This window comes from Ictidomys tridecemlineatus, chromosome 3, assembly GCF_052094955.1.
Source record: "Ictidomys tridecemlineatus isolate mIctTri1 chromosome 3, mIctTri1.hap1, whole genome shotgun sequence".
NCBI classification, from domain to species: domain Eukaryota; kingdom Metazoa; phylum Chordata; class Mammalia; order Rodentia; family Sciuridae; genus Ictidomys; species Ictidomys tridecemlineatus.
The window spans coordinates 146220618-146246609 of record NC_135479.1 but is presented as its reverse complement, the minus strand read 5'-3'; the positions used below and the strand labels follow the sequence as shown (position 1 = coordinate 146246609).

General features: G+C 40.7%; 1 protein-coding gene across 4 annotated transcripts in view; it reads left to right on the top strand.

The window, feature by feature from the left end:
* Cd86 (CD86 molecule) overlaps positions 1-25992 on the top strand; it is a 70634-nt gene that overhangs the window by 27117 nt on the left and 17525 nt on the right. For 3 of the 4 annotated variants that reach the window (XM_013359696.4, XM_040270276.2, XM_078044131.1), the window contains exons 2-3: positions 11244-11293; positions 25529-25864. In XM_013359696.4, coding sequence (XP_013215150.2) covers positions 11244-11293; positions 25529-25864 — 386 coding nt within the window. Of the gene's footprint in view, positions 1-11035; positions 11107-11243; positions 11294-25528; positions 25865-25992 lie in introns of those variants that run through there. The other variant, XM_078044132.1, reaches the window with a different exon arrangement.

Genomic DNA, 25992 nt, shown 5'->3' with positions numbered 1-25992 from the left:
ACTTACCTATTTAGTGTATTAGGAATTCTCCCAAATACAGCAGCTTTAACAATGGATATTTACCCTCTCACAATGCTGTGGGTCAGAAATCTGAGCAGGCCTCAGAGTGATTCTTCTACTCTTCATGGCATCAAATGAGGTCACTTTATGGTAGCAAGCTAGTGGGTAGGTTGGCCTAGAGACACACTGATTCAGTGGCCACCAGCCACAAGTAACTACTGATCTCTTGGAATGATCAAGAGATCCTGGGGCTGGGACTGTAGCTCAGTGGTAGAATGCTTGCCTGGCATGTATGAGGGCCTGTGTGCTATCCTCAGCACCACATATAAATAAATGTAATAAAAAGATCCATAAGATCCATTGACAACTAAAAAATATTTTTAAAAAGACTTAAGCTGAATTCCAAAGAAGTAATAACAACCTTCAAGGGAGTTAAGGAAGAGAGAAAACCCCAATTGAAAAAAAAGAGAGAGAGAGAGAGAGCTCCTAATTGAGTTCTTACTTTAAAACTTTAAAATTTTGTAAGTATAAATTACCCACAAGATTTTTGAATATTCAGTATAAAAAATTTGAAGTATTCATTAGTAATTTTTACATTGATTACTTGTTGAGATTATATTTTAGATATACTTGATTAAATCAAATATAGTCTTAAAATGAATGTCACCTATTTCTTTTTCATTTGTTCATCTGGTCTTATAGTTTAGAACATAAGGTGTCACCCAAAGGTTCCTATGTTAATACAGGAATGTTTGGAGATGAAATGATGGGACGGTGAGAGCTATAACCTAACCAGTCTATCCTGGTTTGAGTGGAGTAACTGGGTGGTAACTATAGGCAGTTGGGTCCCCTAGGGGCATGCCCTGGAAGGAATCATCTTCCCTGTGACTCCTGCCCCCCTCTCTCTGTTTCTTGGCCATCATGAATGGAGCACCACTCCTCTTCCACACCTTTCTGCCATGGTGTTCTGCCCCACCTTGGGCCCAGAGAAATGGAGTGAGCCTACTATGGAATAAACCTTTGAAAGTGTGAGCCAAAATAACCTTTTTCTCCTCTAAGTTGCTCTTGCTAGTATTTTGATCACAGTGATGGAAAGCTGATAAACATAGGTGCCTACAAGAAATTTTCAAATTTCAATATGGCTCACGTGTGTGGCTTGCACTGTATCTCTATTGAACAGTGCTATAAAAGGCCAGATAGAAAATGTTTTCAGCTTTGCAGGCTGCATAGTTTTTTTCACAGCTGCTCAACTCTGCCATTCTGAAAGCAGCAATAGATAATATTTAAATAAATGAGTATGGCTCAACAAAACTTTCTTGTGTTTCAACATAACTTTATTCATAAAAATAGATGGAGACAGGCTGGGACTGTAACTCAGTGGCACTGGGTTTGATCCTCTGCACCACATAGAAAAAAAATAAATAAAATAAAATTATAAAAATATGCATATATTTAAAAAATAGATAGAGCCAGGCGTGGTGGTACACGCCTGTAATCCCAGCAGCTCTGGAGACTGAGATAGGGGGATCTCGAATTCAAAGCCAGCCTCAGCAATGGTGAGGTGCTTAGCAATTCAGTGAGACCTGTCTCTACATAAAATACAAAATAAGGCTGGGGATGTGACTCAGTGGTTGAGTACCCCTGAGTTCAATCCCTGGTACCAAAAAAAAAAAAAAAAAAAAAAAGATGGGAGCCACATTTAGTCTGAGTATGCTGAGCCCTCATCTGGAGGATCCAAGGTTTTCTTCCAATCTGGTGGCTTGACAGAGATATCTGGAAGGCTGGGCTCGGCTAGGAATCTGGACCCAAACTTCACGTGGCCTCTTTGGCTCTGTGGTATCAGGGTAAAAGAACATTTTATATGGTGGGCTCAGATTCTAGGAAATAAGTCCCAAGAGAGGCAAGTACAAGTTTCAAAGCTTCTCATGACCTAGTTTCAGAAGTTCCAGGACATTCTTTTTATTCCATTCCTTTAGTCAAACAAGTCATGAGAGCCAGCCTGGGTTCAAGGAGACTTAGACTCCACCTCTTCATGGGAGGAATAGCAAAGAATATGTGTCCATTTTCAATCTATCAGTCATTCTCTGAATGTCAGTTAAAAGTAGTCCTATAACAGGTTCTCAGAGTACCAGGAACCTCTCTTTTTTAGCACTTACCATGGTAATAATTTTACATTCATTCATATGATCATTTGATCATTATCTTGCTCCTCTATTAAACTCTAAGCAACCACATGAAGACAAGTTCTTTCTGGTTTTGTGCATCATTGTATTCCCAGCTCTAAGCACAATGACTGGCTCAAGAAATGTTTGTGGGATGAACCCATAAATGAATGAATGAATGAACAAATGAGCAGTTAATAACCGTTCTAGCATTGATTCCATTGATCCCACTTTTCTCCACATTGCTTTTTCAAGCCTATAGTGAGACACTTGGTCAGAAGCCTCGTGAAAACTCAGATGGCTTTGCCTTCCCAACAACCTTCTCATTTTGCAGTTCAGAAACTTTATTTTAAAAAAAAGGAAATAAGCCTGCTCTTTTCTGCCCAGTGCCTCAAAGATATTAATAGCTACTCTAAACATGTATCTTTGGGTTCTGGAGCTTGCAGAAGTACTTCAGTGAAGCACACTGCACCCAGAGGCAAGTCAAGGCCTCAGGCAGTTGGAGTTCCTCCTGGCGTCCACTCTTCTTGCCCAGTTAATGTACAAGCCCAGCAAGCCTGACTGGTCCAGCCACAACTAGGCTCTGCAAGAAGCAATAATCCTGGCCCTGAGTGCTGCTGGGTTGAGGGCAGACCTGGTCCTTCCTCCACCGAGGTATAGCATCTCCCATTTTGCTTGGAACAAGGAGGACTCTATAGGCCCCAGGAGGGGCTAAGTGTTCCCACTTCCATACTAATCCTGGAGCTTGACTTGGAGTTCCCTTGAGACATTCCACTTTCTTTTTAGTACTGGATGAGGGGCCAAGGCCCACACACCTTGACATCATCACCAGAAACCTCTAGAACAAAACCACTCCTGAGTAAACTCAGTAAACATCTGCCTGAAAGACTATCTGAATGAATACGCTTCCTAAGATACCAGCTTAACATTTCCCCTGGAACCCCGATTACCACTAATATTCTAGACAAAGTTGTAAAATAGGAAATGTCTTTCTCTGCTGCCCTCCAGCTTCTACCTGGAAACTCTTCTCTCATTTCTTGTTTCACCACACCTGCACTCCCCTGTCCCACCCCATAGGTGGCCGCCGTCATATGTGTCCTCTCATCTGCTTTTGGCCTATATTAGATGCCTCCTGCTCCTTCAGACCCAAGACATAAACCAGCCCCCTTCATTTTCCACTCCTTTTCTCTCGGGACTCCTATTTCCCCAGGACTCTTCTAGTTGTGCCTGAAGCCAAACCCACCTGGAAACATAATTTTTTTTTTGAGAGAATTTTTAATATTTATTTTTTAGTTCTCGGTGGACACAACATCTTTGTTGGTATGTGGTGCTGAGGATCGAACCCGGGCCGCACACATGCCAGGCGAGCGCGCTACCGCTTGAGCCACATCCCCAGCCCTGGAAACATAATTAGCTGACGGAGTTAGAGCATAGAAAAGCTCTCTCCATTGGGCAGATGGTGGGTGCTGTGTGATATTTGTAGAATGAATGGCAGCTCAGGCCGGAAACCCCCATAATAAAAGGGGTAGTTTTTGCCTCCGGCTCCCCCTAGCCCAGCCTATTTCTCTGAGTGTCCCACTGTCATTCCAAGAGTCGCCACCACACTTGGCCCTCTTCTTATTTCAAGAGTGGATAGAATCTGAATCCATTCTGTTTGCTCCCACTACAAAGCTAAAGCCGACTGACATTTTTAAAGGAGCTGCACCAATGTCAAATAGAAGTCAGTGAGGTTGGGTCTGTTTAAGTCTCAACTGTCCACCGTTTGGTAGCTGCATGGCCTACGGCAATTTCTTCTCACCTTGGCAAGAAGAACAGTAGTGTATGTAATTAATCATTCACCTGACTCTTACTCATGTTCTGGGACGGACTGGGCATACAAAATAAGAGGAAACAGTGTGTGGCAGGTGCTCTTTGGTTTATGGAATGAAACTTGACTCACTTGGGCTAGTCTGTTAAGGTTTTGAATAGTTCACCTGACAAAAGTCTCCTTTCAGAGAATCCCCCTGTAAATTCTTAGATTTTTTTAAGCTTCATGTAGTTTTACAAAGTAAACATATTTGTATAACAGAGGAATAGAATCAGCCTTGCTCAGAATACACCAATAATCAGTTTCTCCTATCATGATCCACAGAGGCAACCGAGATCTTTTTGTTGTTGTTTTTCTTTTTAGATATACTTGACAGTAATGTGTATTTGACATATTGTTCATACATGGCGTATAACTTATTCTAATTAGGATCCCATTCTTGTGGTTGTACATGATGTGGAGTTAGACTGGTCGCATATTCATATATGAACATAGGAAAGTTATGTCCAATTCATTCTACTGTCTTTCCTATTTCTATTTCCCTCTTTTCCCTCATTCCCCTTCGTCTAATCCAATGAACTTCTGTTCCCTCTCTGCTTTGTTGTGTGTAGCATCCACATATAAGAGAGAATATTCAACCTTTGGATTTGGGGGTTGGCTTATTTCCACTTAGCTTGATAGTCTGTTGAGAGCCACAGCCAAAGGGGCCCCAGCAAACTTCCAGCTGCCAGCAAACTTCCAGCTGCCGGCTGATGATTGGCTCACAGCGGCCCCAGCAACATCTATCTGATTGGCTCCTCCACGGAGCTGCTCGTTGGGCTGTTTCCCTGCCCTTTCAGACCACGGAGCTGCTCATTGGGGGACTTCTTTGGCTCCGCCCATGCGACCCAGCCAATCGGCCTCAAGAGCAGGAGGATTGTGGGAGGTGGGGAGGTTTGTGGGGGTGAGAGGCTTGTGGAAGCTGGTGGTGGCAGTTGGGCTCTGAGGGTTTTTTTCCTGAGGAGCTGTTTTGCTTGGCATTTGTAGTTCTAAAAATAAAGTTAGTTTCTTTTGACAAGAGGCTCCTGAATTGTGCCCAGCCAGACTGCGGCAATAGTCTCCAGTTCCATCCATTTACTGGCAAATACCATAATTTCATTTTTTTATAGCTGAGTAATATTCTTTGTGTGTACATACCACATTTTCTTTATCCATTCATTTATTGAAGAGCACCTAGTTTGATTCCATAGCTTCACTATTGTGAATTGAGCTGCTATAAACATTGATATGGCTGTGTCACTACAATATGCTGATTTTAAGTTCTTTAGGTATATGCTGAGGAGTGAGATAATTGGGTAAAATAGTGTTCCATTCCAAGTTTTCTGAGGAATCTCCATACTGCTTTCCATACTGCACCAATTTGAAGTCCCACCAGCAGTGTATGAGCATACCTTTTCCCCCACATCCTTGCCAATATTTACCATTATTTGTATTCTTGATAATTGCCATTCTGACTGGAATGAGAATGAAATCTTAGTGTAGTTGTAATTTACATTTCTTTAATTGTTAGAAAAATTAAATATTTTTTCATATATTTTCTGACCATTCATATTTCTTCTTCTGTGAAGTGTCTGTTCAGTTCCTTTGCCCATTTATTGATTTGGTTATTTGATTTTTTTTTGGTGTTTAAGTTTTTTGAGTTCTTTACATATCCTGGAGATTAATGCTCTATCTGAGGTGCAGGTGGCAAAGATTTTCTCCCATTCTGGAGGCTCTCTCTTCAAGTTCTTGATTGTTTCCTTTGCTGTGAAGAAACGTTTTACTTTCATACCATCCCATTTATTGATTTTTGATTTTACTTCTTGCACTTCAGGAGTCTTGTTGAGGAAGTGGTTTCCTAAGCCGACAAGGTGGAGAGTTGGGCCTGCATCTTCTTCTAGTAAGTGCAGAGTCTCTAGTCTCATGCCTAGGATCTTGATCCCCTGTGAGTTGGGTTTTGTGCAGGGTGAGACATAGGGGTTCAATTTCATTCTGCTATATATGGATTTCCAGTTTTCTCAGCACCATTTGTTGAAGAGACTGTCTTTTCTTCTTAGATTGTTTCCTCTCTCATTCCCCTTTTTACAGCCCCCTCCCCCTTCAAGGGTATGAGTTTCCACTTCTTGGGACAGCTGGAGAAAGCCATGACTTGTCACTGTGGCTGGGGTTCATTCCTGAGGGAGCAGTGGCATTTCTGCCTTCCCATAGTGCCAATAACACTGAAGGAAACAGCTTCCCAACCCAGACCCTGGTATGCTCTCTCTCTCTCTCTCTCTCTCTCTCCTCTCTCTCTCTCTCTCTCTCTCTCTCTCTCTCTCTCTCACATACACACACACACACACACACACACACACAATGGCTAGAGTTGAAAAATATTCTTCACACAGGACATTTATACTTATTTTTTTAAAAAATATTTATTTTTTAGTTATAGGTGGACACAATATCTTTATTTTACATTTATGTAGTGCTGAGGATCAAACCCAGCATCCCTAGCCTCATGCGTGCTAGGCGAGCACTCTACCACTGAGCCACAACCCCAGCCCCATATTTAATTTTTTTTTTAAAAAGGGATCATGTCAACCTCAAGTATTTGAGTATCATATTTTAATAACATCACTGACAAACTCAGTATCCAAAGTGTCTTCCAGAATCATGTGCCATTTACACAATCGCCAGAGTGAAGTTTCCTGTAAGGACTGTCCCTGCTGGGCCAGGCCAGGACGTTGAAGGGGGTTATGATGGCTGTCCCCAAATCCTTTGAAAAGCTTTGACTAAAGAATGTTAGACTTACTCTGGGTAGTTTCAGAGGACAAAACCAGTGTCAGTGAAAGGAAGTAAAGGAAAAGCAGTCTCTACCCAGGGGAAGAGAGAGTTCCCAAATAGGGAAGTCCAAAATGATACTGACTTCCTTGTTAGGGCCAGTGCTTCTCCCTACTGACTTACATTTTGTCTAAGACATAAAGATTTCCCACGGCCATATTGATTTCATGTGATTATTTGAATTAAAGATGATTTATTAAATTTATGACAAAATATAATTTGAGTCTAGGTCCCTGTTTAACATGATTGTCTTAGGTTAAGCAGGCTGATTTTTAGTTTACAAACATGAGGGATTCCTATATTTAGGTGGAGACTTAGATTCAAAGGAGGCCCAGTCCTCAAATCCTATGTCAAATAGGATGCTGTTAGTGATTGAGCATGAGGAGATGCCCAGGAATCAATCTCACTGGCTCTGCCCTTGAGTGGTGTCAGTGTTAGTTTAACAGAGAGTGGCCCAAGGTTCAAAGCCCATTAAAATAACTGGAAGGGAGGGGGATTGGGAACTAGCTACTCATTTCATATGTTGAACTCCTGCTGTGTATTTCAGCAACAAAACGTATTTGCAACATTGTCATAAAGTACTGATTTTCTAAATGTAAAAGAGCTCCTACAAATCAATAAGAAAAAAACCAAAGACTCAAATTGAAAGTGGACAAAATAAATGTATAGACAGCACATGATCACTTCTTGGCCTTTTGGCTAAGATCAAGGGTAGACAGAACATGAAACAGGACATGCTACCTCTTATACATTTGAAAAAAAATGCCCAGAATCACACAAGAAACTCATTTTAAATGACAGTAAAAACCACCCCATGCCCATTGGTATTGCTGCTATTGAAAAAAATTTAAAAAGTGTGTTGGCAAAGATGTGGACAAAATATAACTCTGTGCACTATTGATGGGAATGTGAAATGGTGTGACTGCTGTGGAAAACTGTTTATTGGGTCCTCAGAAACTTAAAAATAATATTTCCATATGATCAGTAATTCTACTTGTGGGTTTTTACCTAAAAGAAGTGAAAGAAGGGTCTGGAAGAGATATCTGTACACCCACATTCAGAGCAGCTGTTATTCACAACAGCCGAAAGGTGGAAGCAACTCAAGTGACCATCAGCAGACGAATGTAGTATAGCATACATGGACTAGAATTCAGTCTTAAAAAATAAGGAAATTCTGACATGTGCTACAACAGGGTGGACCTTGAAGACAATATACCAAGTGAACGAAGCCAGTCGCAAAAAGACAGAGACTATATGATCCCATTAACACCTAATATAGTCAAATTCATTGAGATAGAAGATGGAAGGGTGGTTTCCAGGGCCTGGGAGAAGGGGAGAATAAAGAGTCATTGAACAGAGTTACAGAGTTGTAATGATACATTTTACATTGGTACAGAGTTAAAGTTCTGCAAAATTAAAAGACTTCTAGAGATGGATGTGATGGTTGCACAGTAATATGAATCTATTTAATGCCAATGTATATTTGAAAATTTTTAAGACAGTAAATTTTGTGTTATGTGTATTTTACCACAATAACAATAATTTTAAAAATCGTAACAAGATGCCATTTTAACCTTTCCTAATGGCAAAGATCACAAATTAGAAAACACAATATTGACCCAAAGAGTGTGAAAATAAGCACTCTTGTGTTTTGTTGATGGAAACATTAACATGCAATCTTAAGATAGGACAAATTTTCAATATATGTAAAAACTAAAATTGCATTACTCTTTAACAAGTCAAGCAAGTCTACTGCAAAGAATATAGCACTCTCTTGCAATTTTGTGGCGTATAATTGCAACAAAGGATTGGAAACGATCTAAATGTTCCTTAGTGGGGGCTGGCAAAAAAAGTATTGCCCTCTAATAGCATATGGTAGAATAATATGCAACATTAATGTGAGAATACTCATTACATACTGATACAGAAGAATCTCCAGATGGTAAGTGTGCAAAATTATGTATAGAATGCTACCCTTGAGTTTAAAAATAAAAGGAGAACAGTTTAAGGGGCTATTATTTTATTTTGCCTAAAATAACTCCAAATAGAGGCAAGAAACTGGTATCAGGTAACAATGGTCACTCCAGTTACACCTACAGAGAAAATCTAGATAATGATGCAACAGTTGGGAGACTTTCTTTCTACTGTTTCTCGTCTTTTTTTTTAAGTATTTATTTTTTAGTTATAGTTGGACACAATGCCTTTATTTTATTTATTTTTATGCGGTGCTGGGGATTGAACCCAGGGCCTCGCACATGCTAGGCAAGTGCGCTACCACTGAGCTACAACTCCAGCCTGTCATCTTTACCTTTTAAATTTAGTAAAATTTACAGATGTAATCTATTTTAAAACTTTAATTAAAAAATAAACATTATAGTCTAGAAAGAAAGAAATATAACAGACACATTTAACCCAATGCCCTGCTCTAGGTGCTGTGGAGGCAGAGGGAAGGGTGCCTAGCACCTTGGGATCAAGAGTGGCTTTAGACAAACCACACCATGGAAGAAATTTCCTCTATTGGGTAAAGAATAGTTGTGTATCTTCTAAGTTACAGTTTGTTTTGTATGAACAAATCTGTGAATTAATGGAAAATCCTGTGGATTAATTCACCAGTTAGGTTTTCCTTTTCACCTTGACTGTTAAAAAGTTACAAGCCAGCTAGGTGTGGTGACACATGCCTATAATCCAGCAACCCAGGAGGATGAGATAGAGGATCACAAGTTCCAGGCCACCATGGTATCTTAGTGAGACCCAGTCTCAAAATTTAAAAAATGAAAGAGGTCTGGGGATGTCTCTCAGTGGTAGAGCACCTCTGGGTTTGCTATACTGGGTTTCCCAGTATAGCAAAAACAAAAACAAAAACCCAAAAAACAAAAAACTTAACTTTGAAAAAAGCTAGAAGCAAACTTATGCCCCACCAAATGCATGTTGGCAGATTCCTATGGTAAGCATTTAGCATTAGCTTTGTCCCAAGTTCCATTTTATATTCCCATATTTGGCTTTGTATTAGCCAGCCTTGTGTCATGGTGACCAAAATACCTGACAAAAAACAACTTAGAGAAAGAAGAGTTTATTTGGGCTCATGATTTCAAAGATCTTAGTCCATGACTGGTCGACTCCATTGCTCTGGGCCTAAGATGATGATGGAACTTGATGGCAGAGGGTGTGGCACAGAAAAGTTTCTCATGGTACCCAGGAGGCAGAGAGAAAATGCAAAGAGCCAGGGACAAAATATATCATCCCCAAAGCATATCCCCAGTGACCTGCTTCCTCCAGCCATGCCCCACTTGCCTACAATTACCCCCTCCCCAGCAATCCAGCCAAACTATTAACCCATTGCTTAGATTACAGATCTCATAATCTAATTGTTTTACCTCAAACGTTCCTGGATTAACACATGAGCTTTGCAGGAGGACACCTCATATCCAAACCATAACAGGCTTGCTTTTCAACTTATTTCCAATGTTGGTTCTTTCTTTTTTCTTTGCTTTCTGTGTAATCCACCTTACGCCCATTTTTGTATAAATGGGGTAAGTGGGTCTGTAGTGAAGGAGGGAGAAAGGGAAAGAGATTATGAATTCATGCATGTCGTTTTCTTTGGCTCCATCATGTAGACTGAGTAAATGTTCTATTGTTGTGTTTCTCAGAGTGTGGTCCTTGGACAACAGCATCCATCACCTGTGAGATTGTTAGACATAAGCATTCACGGGGTTCAACTCTACCTACTAAATCAAACTCTTTATGATAAAGCCTTGGAAACTGTTTTACATGCTCTCTGGCTGATTTTGATGCACATTAAAAGTGAAAAACACAAGGAAACAAAAGAAAGATTGATTTTTAAATGTAACTACCCTCCCTGTGACCCATTAGACCTGCTGTGTTGTTCAAAAGAAGTAATGCTAGCTACTGTTATAAATAATCCCCACAATTTTATTACCCAACAAAATAAGTTTCCTTATTTTATTTTATTTTTTCCAATGTCACAGTCCAGTTTGGATCAGTTCTGGGGGAAGTGTGGAGAGAACAGTTTTATTAATTTGTTCAGCTAAACAGTTCTCCTCCATAGTAGAATTTGCCATTTTCTAGGACCTTGAATGTTTCCTCTGAATTCCCTGCATCTAAGAAGCAGGAAAGAGAGAGAGCAGGAAGGAGGCTTTGATAGCCATGTCTGGAAGTAACGTTCATTTTTTTCTGTTCACAATTTCATTGGTTGGAACCCAGTCATGTGGCTAACATCAGGAGAGGCCGGGAAATATGGCCTATCTGTGGAACTAAGAGGAAAAGGAAATAGCTTTAGTGAGCACATAATCTTGTCTCTGCCTCACCCAGGAACCCAAGTGAATCCCAGACTCCACTTCTAGGTCTTGTTTTGGTGAACATTGGTTTCAGTTTCATTTTCTAACCAAGTTTTATCTTTTCTTTTTTAACCCTAGCATCATGGGACTGAGAATCACTCTGTTTGTGATGGCCTTCCTGCTTTCTGGTAAGAACCTTTTTACTGTGTGAAGTCCTAGAATCTTTCCACTATCTCCCAATGCATCTGATCACAGCAAGTCCAGGCCTGACACTTGGTGGGTCTTGTACCATGTACCAGGAGACTTTCCTGGAGGAGAAGGAAGTGTCATGACTGAGCCCGTAGCTCAGGTAACAGCAGGCAGGCCTGGCCTGGGATGGAACCCTCCTCAAGCATGCATCTTCTTCCATTTCACCCTCAGGGGCCTGGATGCACAGAATAAGATGGACTGGGCTATACAGTGGCATCTGGCATTGCACTGAGGCCCGGTCACTTGACTTCTGCTCACACCTAATCCTTCTGGTCTTCTCTGTCTCCATTTATGGTACTCTTGGGTTCCTAGGAAATACCTGATGGACTTCCAAAAAGCCTCCTTCTGTTACACAGCATTGTGTTCCATGTCCCCTGCCTTCCCTCCTCCTCCTGTTCCTTTCTCCACCAGCCTGTGCCCATAGACAAGTAGTCTCACCTTACTATAGACCTTCAGTTATGTCAGCAGATTTACCACAAAGCTAACAAAGCTGATGCTTCAGGGCTCCCCACTCACATAAGTCCTTTTCACGCTCCCCTTAAGACTCTCTGAAGATCCCTAGCAACCCTCACATGCCTGATGATTTGATAAGACTTAACCACTGTCTCTTCCTACTGCATCTTTTCCCTGTATCGCATTCTCCTCCTTTCCGGTGGCATTACAGTGGCCATGGGCATTTTGCCTTTGAATTATGCAAACTTTTTTTTTTAGCAATCTCTCAACCCCCAAGTTTTAGAAGCCTCAGACAATCCAGACCTTCCCTGTTTGCTGCTCTTTCTCAGTTTCAGTTTCTTCATCCTTGAACTGGGGTTAACAGAGGGTGCTTGCTGCACATCCTGTGACTCAGTGCCTTTTAGTTTCTCCCAGCCTGCTCCTTCCTGCTGTTCATTTTCTCCACCTGCAGCACTGAGGGGGAGGCCGTCCCAGTCATGGTGCGAGACAGAGGGGGCCAGTTTAGCCTGCCATTTGTCACAGAGTCCACCCCCTGGCTAACTGGCCCTGACTAACCAGCCCAGCCATAAAGTCACCTCCCCTATATTGCCACAAAACATGCCCTGGGCCACTGTCCCCAAAGGATTGGGATACCATGAAGAGATGCTCCCTCAAATTATTTGCCTGCTGGCTGGGATCGGCCTTTTGTGATTTTTGTTTTCGCTTAGCACCTTGAGGCTTGCTGAGCTCATGTGTGTGAGGTTTATAAGGGTGCTAATTGATCACTCCACAGACACAGGTAATGACAACAGCTTCCACCAGGCTGTTGAACCCTGATGCAAACAAAAGATCACCGACTCCAATTTTAAATCAAATTAAAGGAAGCTTGTATTGTGTACACAAAACAGAGAGCTGATCAGCAGCTGTCTCTCCCAATCCAGGCTAGAGATCAGCACCCCAGCTCCCCAGGAACAAGGTTTTATAGCACAAAAAGTTGCAAAGGGGGGTATCTTGAGAACTTACAGATAACAGGATTTTGACAAGCATAATACAAAGGCAGATAGCAGGTTAATGATTTACATGGCATGATATTTCAAGGTAGGGAGTAAATTCAGATCCCAACATCAGAATTTATGAGGCACTGCTAAGGTTTCAGAAAGGATTGTCATCTGGTCAGGGAAAGCCAGGCATGGGTGAGTTCACGGCTCAGGCAAACATTCCAAACAAGTTTAGAAATTGCAGTAATTTATAGTAAAACCGAAATTAACTTTTCATGACTTTGTGATGAGATGGCTCCCAATCTTAAAATGGAATTAGGCTGGGTTCATCACAGGACAGTGACCTGCTACCTTAATTTTGGGGGTGGTGAAATAAATGTGTATGTGTGTATATGTGTGTGTGGAGGGGGGTGTCTTTGTGACAAGTGCCGTTCCAAGCATTTTTGTAAATATTATCTCATAACTTGCTGTTTAGTTTTTGTTATTATTCAATATTTTATTTACTGAAGCACAGAGAGGTTGTGTAATTTACCTAAGATCAACACAGGCACTAAATGGCATAGCTTAGATTCATAGCCAGCAGTGTAGATGCTGCATCTGTTCCCTGAATGGTGACATTAGGCTACTTCTCATACCCCTTGCTAGAGAATCATCCATAATTGAGAAAATCTCCTCCTTGGGGACCTGAACAGTATTGATAGACCAATGTCACTACTGCCTTATTCATATTCTCAAGTTCCCTGACAGCACATCCCCTGCCTTACCTACAGCTAACACCTGAAGTGCCCCTAAAGCTTGGGTCCTAGTCCTTCTCATCACAGTGACCAGCCCAGCTCTTATGACCTGGGAGACAAGGAAGAAAAATACCCTGGAAACAAATTCTCAGAAAAGGCTCAAATGAGATGTCAGTTTCCCCATGAGCTTTCTGACTCTGCACATTGTAAGTGAGCAAGCAAAGCCAAGAAACCTTATCAAAACCACTCCCAGGTATAATTTTTGCCCTTGCCTTGCTTTGAAATTGCTTGGAAACTTTGTTAACTCCTAAAAAGAGTTTTATCAGTATTGAAACCTTAAAAATAACTTCTCCAAATGATACCTGTTTAGGTTTTATGGTGGGTGAAAAGATGAGAGATGATCTTGGGGGCAACACAAATTTTAAGTGGGAATAGGAAAACAGTGGCACCGATTAGAAAATAACATTGCCAGTGCTCCACAATGTTATCTCCTTCCTCCTAGGGTGCACACTGCATTCTGGTCTAGTGGGTAGTGACCAAGCCCAGGGCAGGCATCCAATGAGAGACAGGACATGCAAATAGCCCAGATAATCCACAGCAAAAATGCAGGGCTGAATAATTCATTTGATGACAAAGATTAAACACTACAGTGAAACTATTTTGTCCCCAATTGCATATTCTCCCGTGTCATAGAAATTGACACTTTATTTGCCAACCCTGCTCTTGAAGTTAAAATTAGATGAGAGTGTAAGACCGAAACGAGTAGGACGGGGCAGCCATGGCCTTGTAGAATCGGGTTATGATTTGTGATTTGTATTTATAAAGCTAAAGGGATTGCTAGGTGCCACTGCTAACCTCTGCTTCTATTCTGGTATCTGCATAACACATTTAACCTGGAACCAGTGTGGTTTTGGAAAATAAGTAGATTGAACATCTTGGGGAAGTATCTTTGCAGTTTAACTTTTCTTTATTTTTAAGATACAGGGTCTCTCTATGTTGCCCAAGCTGGCTACAAACTCCTGGGCTCAAGCAATTCTTCTGCCTCAATCCTATAGCTGGAACTAGAGGAGCACTCTACACCACTTCTGGCCCAGTTTGGCTTTTGACAGTTACTCTCCTTTTGTCTGGGGTTTCTCTTGGTCCTAGAGCTTCTCATTTCTCTTGAGTTACACCTCTGGTTCAATTAGTGTACCTGGAGTGGTAGTTGGAATCTTTTTTATGTTTTATTTATTTTCATAAAGTTGGTTCAAACTTTCATTCACAACCTATGGAAAGGTCTACTGTTTGCTGCCCCCTGGATTTTCGCAGGTTCTTGTGTGGATGGTTGTGTGAAGATAACATTTCTATGGTTAGGTTGGATTCCCATGTCCTGCTGTTGTAGATGGTGGTCACTAAAACCAGGCCCTGGAAGCAAATTACCTGTTCAGACTTACTCTTCCTACAGAATTGGCCCAGAGCCTAATGACTGTACTGGAAACACTCCCTTGTGTCAAACCACTATTTCAGGACCATTTGAAATATATGTACATTACACAGTAAGGAGTATCTTACCTCCAAATTAGTTGATCAATTTAATAGACTGTTTTTAGTAGTTTCCAGAGAGGATGAATGAACTGCCAGGCAAGTTAATCCACATTAAGAAGGATTAATACACATTAAAGGAAGATGGTTGCCAAATAGGATGCAGGTTGCATTGTTTGAGAGGAAGAATAAAACTGGCAGAGAAGAGAAAGGCACCAATGCTGGCAGACTCCTTGAGAAAGAGCCAGAGTTTGAGACTCTGGTTCATTTTTCCTTTGTGAGAGAAAGAATCTTAATACCACTTTCTTAACATATAAGCTGGGATTTGGGCTCCCTCAATTTTATTGAGATTTATGGTCAACTTTACAACAATTTAAAGATATTAATTCGTTTTATTTTGTAACTCTAGAATCCAACAACACATGATTCCATAAAATAGAGTTAGGTTCTCTGAGGAGCTGAGCAAAAGAGGTTTTTGGAGAAGGGCCAAAGCAAGCAGAAACAAAGAGCAGATTGGTCAAAGTTACTTTCCTTGAAAGGTGGGGGCAAGGAGTCAGAACAATAGAAAATGAACAATTGGTTAACATCCGATTATTTTTTGTAATGATTAAATGATGTATGAATTAAGGAGAGGGAACTTCACTGTCATGCTGATTGGCCTATATGAGACATTTGGATGCCTCTCATTCTCCTGATTTCTTGGAAAGTCAGACAACAAGTTAGTTCTGGTTTGGTGGTGTGGAATTTTGGCATGGATGACTTCATTTTAATTTTTTAACAATGAAAATGAAAACACTTGTAGCCCTTCCTTTATGGCCAAGATCTTACCTTTGTAGTTGATCTATCCTACAGAGGTATTCCTTTTTACATTTCCAAGCTATAAGACCAGATTCTGGGACCTCAAAATTAGTCAAACATTTTCCATATATTCTAAGAGCCCTTGCACATTCTTATGTCAATTATTACTCTTTCTTTCATTCCCTCTTCCTAGATAGGTAGATGTCTCTATTAAAAACTATTTAAATACCCCCCCATTATTTAATTGTAACTTTTATGGTCTTTATTAGGGAAAAAATCAGAGTAAAAATAATTATATATAATTGCAATCACCATATATGTGTAAATCCATGAATATGTTTTGTTCAGTATTGTTTCATACATACTTTCTCAAGTTTCTACGTACTCTTCATTTTTATAATGTTTGAAATTGCAATAGTCTTTTTAATTTTTTTTTTAGTTGTAGATGGGCACAATCTTTGTTTACTAATTTATTTTTATGTAGTGCCAAGGGTCAAACGCAGTGCCTCACACGTGTGAGGCAAGTGATTTACCACTGAGCTCCAGCTCCAGTCCACTGCAATAGTTTTTTTTTAATTAAAATGTTAACTTTGCTTTATTTTTTTGTGTGGGTGTGGGTTTTATTCATTTGGGTGTATTAGCCCATTATCTTTTTTCATGGTTACTTAAAGAGATTTTAGGATCATGATCATTGTTTTATAAATATTCTTCCTTCATTCTTAAAAGAATCACTTTTACTCTATTTGATTTATAAGTTTGGTAAAATAAATAAATAAATATATATATTTGTGTGTGTGTGTGTATATATATATATATATATACACATACATACATACATACATACTTTGTGTTTATCAGGCTCACTACAATGTTTCTAAGTATAGATTTATTTTCACTCTATTGCCACTATTTCAGGGTCTTTTGAAATATATGTACATTACACAGTAAGGAGGGTCTTACCTCCTTACTTGTTTGGTACTTAAAAAATGCACTTTTGATCTGAGGACTCATGCCATTCTGCAGTTTTATAGATTCACAACTTCTGTCTCTTCCAATATCACTTATTTACTATTTCTTCAATTTTCTTCTTCTAAAAACTATTAGAGCTCAGATTAATTCTTCATGATTCAATCTATTCTTTCTTTCTTCTTTTTTTTTAATCTTTCTATTTCCCTTTGGGTGAATTTCTCAGTACAATCTTCCAATTCATAAATTTCTTTTTTAATTGTATTTAATCTAGAGTTTATTCTGTTTGGTTTTGTTCTTAATCTGTATTTTTAACTTCCAAAATTGCTAACACATTCATAAACATATTTTTATATTCTCTTTCAATGTTTTATAAATTTTTATATTTTATAATACACTACTTCATATTTCTCACAGAATTCTAAGCATACACATTTTAAATCTTTCAGAGTAAATTTAACTAAAAATTATGAATTTGGTGTCCATGGACATTGTTTCCTATCTATAATAATAATATTAAAAATAAAGTTAAAAACTAAAATTAAATAACTAAAAAGTTTTAACTGACATACAAAAATTATAGAATACCATATGCTGCTTCAATACATTATACATATGTAATGTTCACATCAGGGTAAAAATATCAATCTTCTAAAAAATTCATCATTTAAACTTTATAGTGAAAACATTCACCATCTTTTCTCCTACCTGTATAAAAATGTACAGTATATTTACATTATTTATAGTCACCCTACTGTGCAACAGAATACCAGAGCTTATCTCCCTATCAAACTGTGACCTGGTACTCCTTGACCAACCTTTCCTTATCCTTCCTTCCCTCTATTTTGCCTAGCCTCTAGCCAGCACTTTTTCACTCTCAAAATTTATGAGATCAACTTAAAAATAAGTAACTCTTAAAGAATGATTATCAAAGGTTACTACTAACTCAAATACTAACTCATTTAATCCTTAAAACAACCCTTGGATGCAGGGACCCTTGATTGTTTCTGTTTTTTGGAAGAGCAAACTGAGAAATAGAGGAGTGAAGTAATTTGCCCAAGGTAACAGAGGAAATAAGTAGTTGAACAGAGACTGAACTCATGCTGCCCAGAATCCACACTCTTAACTATGATGGCATAGTGACTTTGGCATCCTGTTTCAGAATCATGTGGAATTCTATTGTATGGATGTATCATTATTTATTAAGCCATTTAACTTACTGCAAGTGTGTTCTTATAAACACATATCTGTATACATCTAGTTATGTGCATATGTATCTTTTTGTAAAATGAATTCCTAGAAATTGAATTGCTAAGTCAAGCCTTTAGTCTATCATTGATTTTTTTTAACTTGTATCCATTTGTTTGTTTATTTTTATTTTTTATGGTGCTGGGGATTGAACCCAGGGCCTTGTGCATGCGAGTCAAACACTCTACCAACTGAGCTATATCCCCAGCTCCAATCTATCATTAATCTTCTTACATATTACCATTTGACCTCCAACACACTTTATCAGTTTTACCAACAATGCATAAGAGAACCCATTTCTCCACACTTTTTTGAACAGTGGGTCTTACCAATGTTTTTAAATATGACCTATCAATTAGGCAAAAGCAATGTTATCTCATTGAGGTTTAAATTGCATCTCCCTGATTGTTATTGAGATATTTTCATTAATTTCTTCAATAAGTATTTACTAAGTGCTTAATATTTGTAAGGAAGAGTTGTAGACACTTGAAATGCCACAGAGAGGAAAAAGGACAAATTCCCTGCTTTCATGGAGCTTATTCTAATGACAATGTCAAGTGTGGGCTGAGCTGGGAGAGAAAGGAGCTTGTTAGGTGTCAGAGCAGCTGATTATATCAGCCAGAGGAGAATGAAAGAGTTGAGTTTTGAATCTCTTACTGTGATGGTGAAGCAAGAGGCTACATTAAAGAAAGGGCTGATTTCCCCTCTTTCATTTCCCCCATAGAAGGGTACACCAGTCAGGGATCAGGGGGACGGACATGGGTGTCATCTCACTGTTGAGAGGGCCCCAAACCAAAGGATCTGACAGTTTTACCGATGGGAGGCAAGGGACTCAAGGGTGGGGAAAACCAAAAGAGGAAGATGGAAGATGATGGGGGAAGCCAGGAGTGGAAAATTCCTGGGTATTGAGTCAGAGTGGGGAAAATGTCTTGGAGGTTCCCCCTCCTCCCCACTGTGAGGAGGCCTTAGTAGAGGCACCTAAAGACGGCCTCTGTCCAAAGCCTTAGATAAAGAAACCCAGGAATAAATGCCTGGGCTAGGAGTGCCACTATGTGAAAGAGCAAGACTGTCCAACTAAGACCCTGGCTGCAGCTCCCTTCAGAGGTCGCAGCGGCAAGGCACCGAGCCTGGTGTGGGAGGGGCAGCTTTCCCCTGAGGACCATCAGATCAGCCTTTCTAATGGCCTATGGTTAGGCCTGGAAAACCACACGGAGGTTTGTTTGCTTTTATATATGGTAATTTTATTTATGATATGTAATTGTGAGCAGTAGGATTTTAAAAGAATCTTTTGTTGCTGTCGGCCATTGGCTGGGACACACATAGGTTCTTTGAACTCCTTGGGAGAAACAGATGATAGCCAAACAGACCCCATCATAAGTACCCTGATAAAAAGAATGAATTATCCCAAGGAACAGTGACATTGATACTGTCTTCAAAAGACGTTCAGAGAAATCATCCCATATGGTGACATTTGATAAGAGGCCTACAGAAAAGGAAGGAACAACCTTGAGACACAGGAAACAATCCTAGAAGACCTGAGACAGAGTGTGTCTGACCTCTGGAGGATTGTCAATGAAGCCTGTGTGGCCAGGGCAGAGTTAGTGAGGGAACAGGTCTGCAAAGCACCAGAGGCCAGACTGTATGAGGCCCTGTAGGCTATGGGAAGGACTTGGGAGATTGTCCTCAGTGCGATGGGAAGGGATTTGGATTTAATTTTCAGTGGGATGGAAAGTCACCAGAGGCTTTTGAACAATTATGCTTATATGTATGTATGTATATGTGTCCATATACATAGGCACAGAGATCGATATAGGTACAGATATATTGTGTTGGGTTTTTTTTTTTTTTTGATACTGGAGATTGATACCATGGGCACTCTAACACTGAGTTACACTGCTAGCTGTTTTTATTTATTTTCATTTTGAGACAGGGCCTCACTAAGAGGATGTCCTTGAACTTGTAATTCTCTTTCCTCAGCTACCTGAGTACCTGGGATTTATAGGCATATGCCACCACACCCAGCCAGAAATAAGTTTTTAAAGGGTTATCTTGGCTTGAGAAGCTAGACTTAGGGCAAAAATGGAAGCAGGGAGATCAGTTAGGAAGCAATTGGCAAGAACAAGTCAGGTCCTTCAATAAATTAAGGGGCACATGAAAGAAAGATGAGTAACAATAGAAATGAGAGACAGTGGGTGGTACTGTCTGATGGCATGTGCTTCCAAGGAACTGGGTTTTTCATCATACAGTGATGTGTTTTACATGTTATATTGAACTTCATATACTTAGTAAATAATATTTCATGTAACATGGCATATGTATGTATTTTATAAAATAATTATAAATATTCTATATGATGATATATAACTCTACATAATTATGCATTTAATGTGTTTTTCTATGTAATTGAACGTGGGTGAGCATGAAATCAAAGCAAGGCTCTTTTTACCAGAAATACTATCTGGGTCATGAAAATGCCTAGAAAACCATTCATGGCCTATAACAGAGGATGTCTTAGAGAGACATTTAAAAGATAATGTCCCCAAGGTCCCCAGATGAACACATAATCCTGTTCCTCTGATGGGTTCCTTCTCTTTGCTTCATACAGAGCCGCCACCCTTCCCATAGCATATTAAAGTTCAGCTCAGGCTGTAGTACTTCTAGATCTTCTCAGCCACACCTGTGCAGACCTTCTCTTGGGTATTTTCTACACATTCTTCAGATTATTATGTGCCAAATGCCAATGTCTCGGCTTGGCACAGAATCACGAGCCACCACACAGCTTTGTAGGTTCAAACAGCAATTCTTTATTCCCGATCTCACACCGCCTCCACACAGGTTCAGGGGCAATCCCAATCTCTCGCACAATTCACGTCCTAAAATACTTTCTCTCCACAAGAACTCAGCGGGGAACTCAGGCAGCAGGCACGCCCTACTCCCAGCAGGAATAATCTTCAACCTCCAACTTTCCTAAAACTCCTATTGTCACGCCCTAAACCCAAGGACAGGGATACTTCCTGCAGGATACACCCTAATCCTGGATCCACCCTGGTCATTGAGCAGGGTCACCTTTCTCAAACACACAAGCAAGGTCGAAGCAAATTTCCAAAGCAAGTCCATTTAACATGGGGTACGCTGGCAAGGATATTTTGAAGCGTCATTCCTACCTGACAATGGCCCTCAGCAATTATGGACATCAGTGGGTGAGGAAACCATGCATTGAGGTGGAGGAGAGGAAGAGTTGAAGGGAGGAAGAATATCTGTTGTAATCTAAAAGAAGGTATCCAGCAGGCAGTCAGAGATGGGCAACTGGAACTCTAGCAACAGTCATGGGCTGGAGATAAACATCTATGAATTATTAACTTACACTTGGCACTTGAATCCACGGGAAGAGAGGAGAAAAAGTGAGAACTCCAACAGGCATTTGAACCAGGAAGTTGGAGATTGGGAAGAAGAGAGAGTTTCAAGGAGAAATGCCCCCAACAGTGTTAAACATTCAGCAGAGTCATCAAATGGACTGAGGTCAGAAAAGAGTACTGGGCTTGGCATTGATGGGAAGTCACTGGCACCTATGTTGGGAAAGTTTCAGTAGAGATGTGGGGAGTAAAGGCAAATATTTCTGTTCACTTTTTCAAGGAGTTTGACTATAAGGCAAAAAGAAACTAAAAACAGGAGCAGAGAGGAAGTGTTCGAAGTAACTGCTGTAAGAAGGAACAGGCCAGTGGGCAGAGTGGTGAGCCTGGGGGTCATTTTAATGAGTCTGGACTCCACAGATTTGCAATGTCAGCAGTCGGTACAATGAAATCATTTCCTTCAGGAGGGCTCAACCACTTGATTGTGAGAACAGATAGGTAGACTGAAAATAGAGTATCCTCAGTATGAATTTTAATAAAGGGACACATTTATTAATTGCTGGCAAGGAATCATTGAAAAAACATTGTTGTGCTGTCCAACATGATAGCCACTAGCCATATGTGCTTATTTAAATGCCCATTAGTTAAAATTAAGTAAGGTTAAAAATTCAGTTTCTCTCTCCGGTGCTGCAAAATAAATAAATAAATAAATCCAGTTTCTCAGTCACATTAGCAACATAGCAAGTGCTTAAAAGTTGCAGTGGCTGGTAGTTACTGCATTGTTTCAGCCAGGGAAAGAACATTTCCATCACCTTGGAAGGTTCTTTTGGAAAGTGCTACAGGAGCGGATCTAGACTGGATAAACTTAGGTCTGGATGAAGAGGGAGAAAGCGATAGTAATGCCCAGAGGAAGAGGAGGTTGTGGACAGGTCCTCCCTGTTCTCCTGTATACGAAGGGGAGAACTCTAGGAGTGGAGCTGCTACAGATGATGAGATTCAGGGTTATATCATGGGAGTAGGGGCTGCTGAAAGATTCTGTGGATGGAAACCTATGGGGTTGGCAAGGTGAAAGAACTTTGTTGGTGGACACATCCATGATGAAAGCACCAAGTTTATGGCAAGAATTGGTGAGAAAGACCTTGTGTGTGATGCCCAAATCCTCACTGAGCAAGGGTCTAGTGAGAATGATTAGTGGAGGATGATAATAAGAGAAGAACAACTCCAAATTGGGAGGTTGTTGCTCAAAGTCCCTGTGAAGTGAAAAAAAAAAAAAAAACAAGCTGTGGTTAGGAGACAAATGGCTTCCGTTGGGTAGGACCAGATCCCAATAACAGAACGTAGGAGAAAATGTTTACTAAAGAAGTTAAGGATATAGAAGAATATATTACAGTGGTATGCAGTTTCCAGAGGGCCTAATAAAGCTTTGGAAGAAGTTTAGGAAATGAAGAGAAATTCATGAGTACAGAAAAACATCGAGAGGACCCTTGAATGTGTCACCTACGTTTGGTCTGATGGCCAGGAAGACTGAAGTCCCCATGGGTGAACTGACATTAGCAGACTATGGGGTTTGTGTGTCATTCAAACAGTATATTGCTGAGAAGGTCCTTAAGTGTCCTAGGGAACAAACTGCGGGTCAGGGAGATGTCCCGCTGAGTTCCTGATCCCCTAGCTCCTGACATCCTCACAGCAATCAGTTATGGCTAGACCATCTCTCTCACCCAAGTGCTGAAGAAGGGTGAGATTCTCAATGCTTTCCACCAGTGGAGTCCCAGTGGGTCCAGCTGCTAGAGGACCTATGCTCTGGGGTCCTAATAGTGGACGCCTGAAGCTACTTAGGGAACACAGACCTTGACGTCATATCTTCTCCATATGATCAGGAGGGGGTTAGCAAGAGGCCTTATGCCTAGCTCCGAGTGATATCATGAAATCAAGTGGTGGGTGAGGAGCTGCAGAGTGGAACCTATGAAATATTTCCAGTTCCACTCAGAATGGACCAGAGTGATTTCCACCCCCATGGTGTGGAGAGGGGATTTGAGGAGGAATAGATAGAAGTAAATCTGCCCTGTCTTCTTCTCTGATCCACTCTGGAGATGGAAACAGAGAACATCTACAGCAGCTTCTCAAATGGGAGTTTTTGTTATGATGCAGATTCTGACCCAGAGCTCTCTGGTGGGGACAGAGGTTCTGCACTTCTGACCAGGCCCAACACAATGCCAATGGCCTGGTCCATAGATCACTCTTTCGGTTGATAGGCGAAGAGGGGAGCAATTGGATGGGGAGAAGAGAACGCCCTGTATAATCTTTTGGAAAAAGGATTGCAGCAGAAAAGTTGGACTAGTCTGTGAGTGGACAGAATAAGTGAGAAGGAGAAAAAAGTACTGTGTGTAGGGATCTGTTGGAGAAAACTCTGTAAATCAAGATACAAGAAACTATGGATGAGGTCCTTCCCAAGTCTGAAGGCACAATCAATAGCTGAGGCACAACATAAAATTGACCAATGTTAAAAGTTGCAACTGGGTCATCTGCCCTTTGTCATATAGCAAATTATACCAAAATCAGAATGTATTCCCCAGAGACAGTGCTGGAAGCTTTTACAGTAGGTGGCACTGTTGCATCATTAGTAAGAGCTCAGCAAAGGTGCCACACAAGATCCAGGTTTGCTTTGCATGTAATCACCAAATACAGTCACTCTTGCTTAGATCATGTTTTCACTGTTCTGAGTACCCATGTAGGTATCCCCTCCTTCACAAAGTTCTAGTGAGAGTAATGTAATAGGCCATAATGCAAAATTTCTGCCTTAATGTCACCGTCCCTTTGCTGAAATCCTGAACGATGACTCTTCATTCAGAACCCAATCTGACTTCCTCCCCAAGGCAGCACCTAACCTGGTATCATCTAAGCAGGTCTCCTGCCCTGCACTTACCTTCTCCCACTACTTCTTTGCCAAGTCTCAAGTAGTTCTGTGACCCAGAAAGACCCTACAAAACCTGTGATCAATCACATTTAAGGAGTTGGGTGATACAAATCCCTCCCCATATACCAATATGTCTATGTCCTGGGGAGACCAAAGCCTTTCCCTGCTCTCTCAGCACATCCCCTGTGGATTGTGAGTTTCCAGGAGAAGTGTAACCTGGGAACAACAGGTCTGTGTCACCTGGGATTTCCCTAGTACTCCTAAAACACATTCTCACCTTCCCACCTGTCATTCACTCCCAGCATTTCATGCATGTGCCTTAAATGGTCTCTGACCATCACAAACCCCAAACTACCCCCATTTCACCCAGTTCTCTTTCTGGTCCCTGAAAGAACTTGGAGAGGTCACTGAGCATAGATACCTTGGCTAACTATATGAGTCAAACTGTTTCTGTCCTGGGGAGAGCTGGTCATGGTGGGAGGTCTACAAAGGGAACTGTTTGAATTTTCAAAGATATTACTCAATGTGACCCCCAACTAATGAAGCTTAATAAAAGGAGAAATAGCAAGCTGACTAGCAATATCAGCAATCCTTTCACCATAGTAGACCAAGAAATAAGGAGATAGGGTGGGGCAAGGAGGGCTTTGGGGGTGGTATAGCAGTTATGGAGCCTGTTCCAGCTATAGTGATAAGAATCAATGTTCAGGCTGTGGGAGGTTAACAGGTAACTGAACCAACTGTCTAACTCTCAGGAATTCACATTCACAGAACCATTCAACTAGACTCTTCTAACACTTAATCCCTCCACCCCCAGTTCTTTAAAGAGATGAGGAAACTGAGACTCATAAAAATTGCAATTTGCACAAGGCCATACATTCAGTTAACAGTGAAGCAAGAACAGAAGTCCTAATTGCCAGGTGTCCAGCATGGATGCAGAATTTCAGATCTTAATAAAGAGCTCTTCAATCATTGCTGATGAGATAGCACCTGATATCATATAAAAAGAAACGGAGGACTGGGGTTGTGGCTCGGTGGTAGAGTGATTGCCTGGCACATGTGAGGCACTGGATTTGATCCTCAGCACCACATAAATATAAATAAATACAGGTATTGTGTCCATCTACATCTAAAAAAAATTTTTTTTAAAGAAATGGAGTTGGTTGTTCTTCCCTCTTGCTTCTTCCTTTCCTAATCTCCACCTCTTCTTTTCCAGATGCTGCCTCCCTCAAGAGTCAGGCTTCTTTCAACGAGACTGCCCACTTGCCTTGCCAATTTATAAACTCTCAAAATATAAGTCTGGGGGAGCTTATAATATTTTGGCAGGACCAGCAAAAGTTGGTTTTGTATGAGCTATATTTAGGCAACGAAAAACCTGACAATGTGGCTGCCAAGTATCTGGGCCGCACAAGCTTTGACCAGGACAATTGGACCATGCAACTTCACAATGTTCAGATCAAGGACAAGGGCTCCTATCAATGTATTGTCCATCACAAAGGACCCCAAGGAATTGTTCACCTATACCAGATGACTTCTGAGCTGTCAGTGTTTGGTATGTAGACTATGGGTGTTCAGATCCTCATCCTTGTCAGATAAGATTGCAAATGAGGAGAGAAACATTGGAGTTGGGAGCTCCTTCGGCCCCAGGAAGGGATATCATGGAGAGAAGGCAGAAAACAG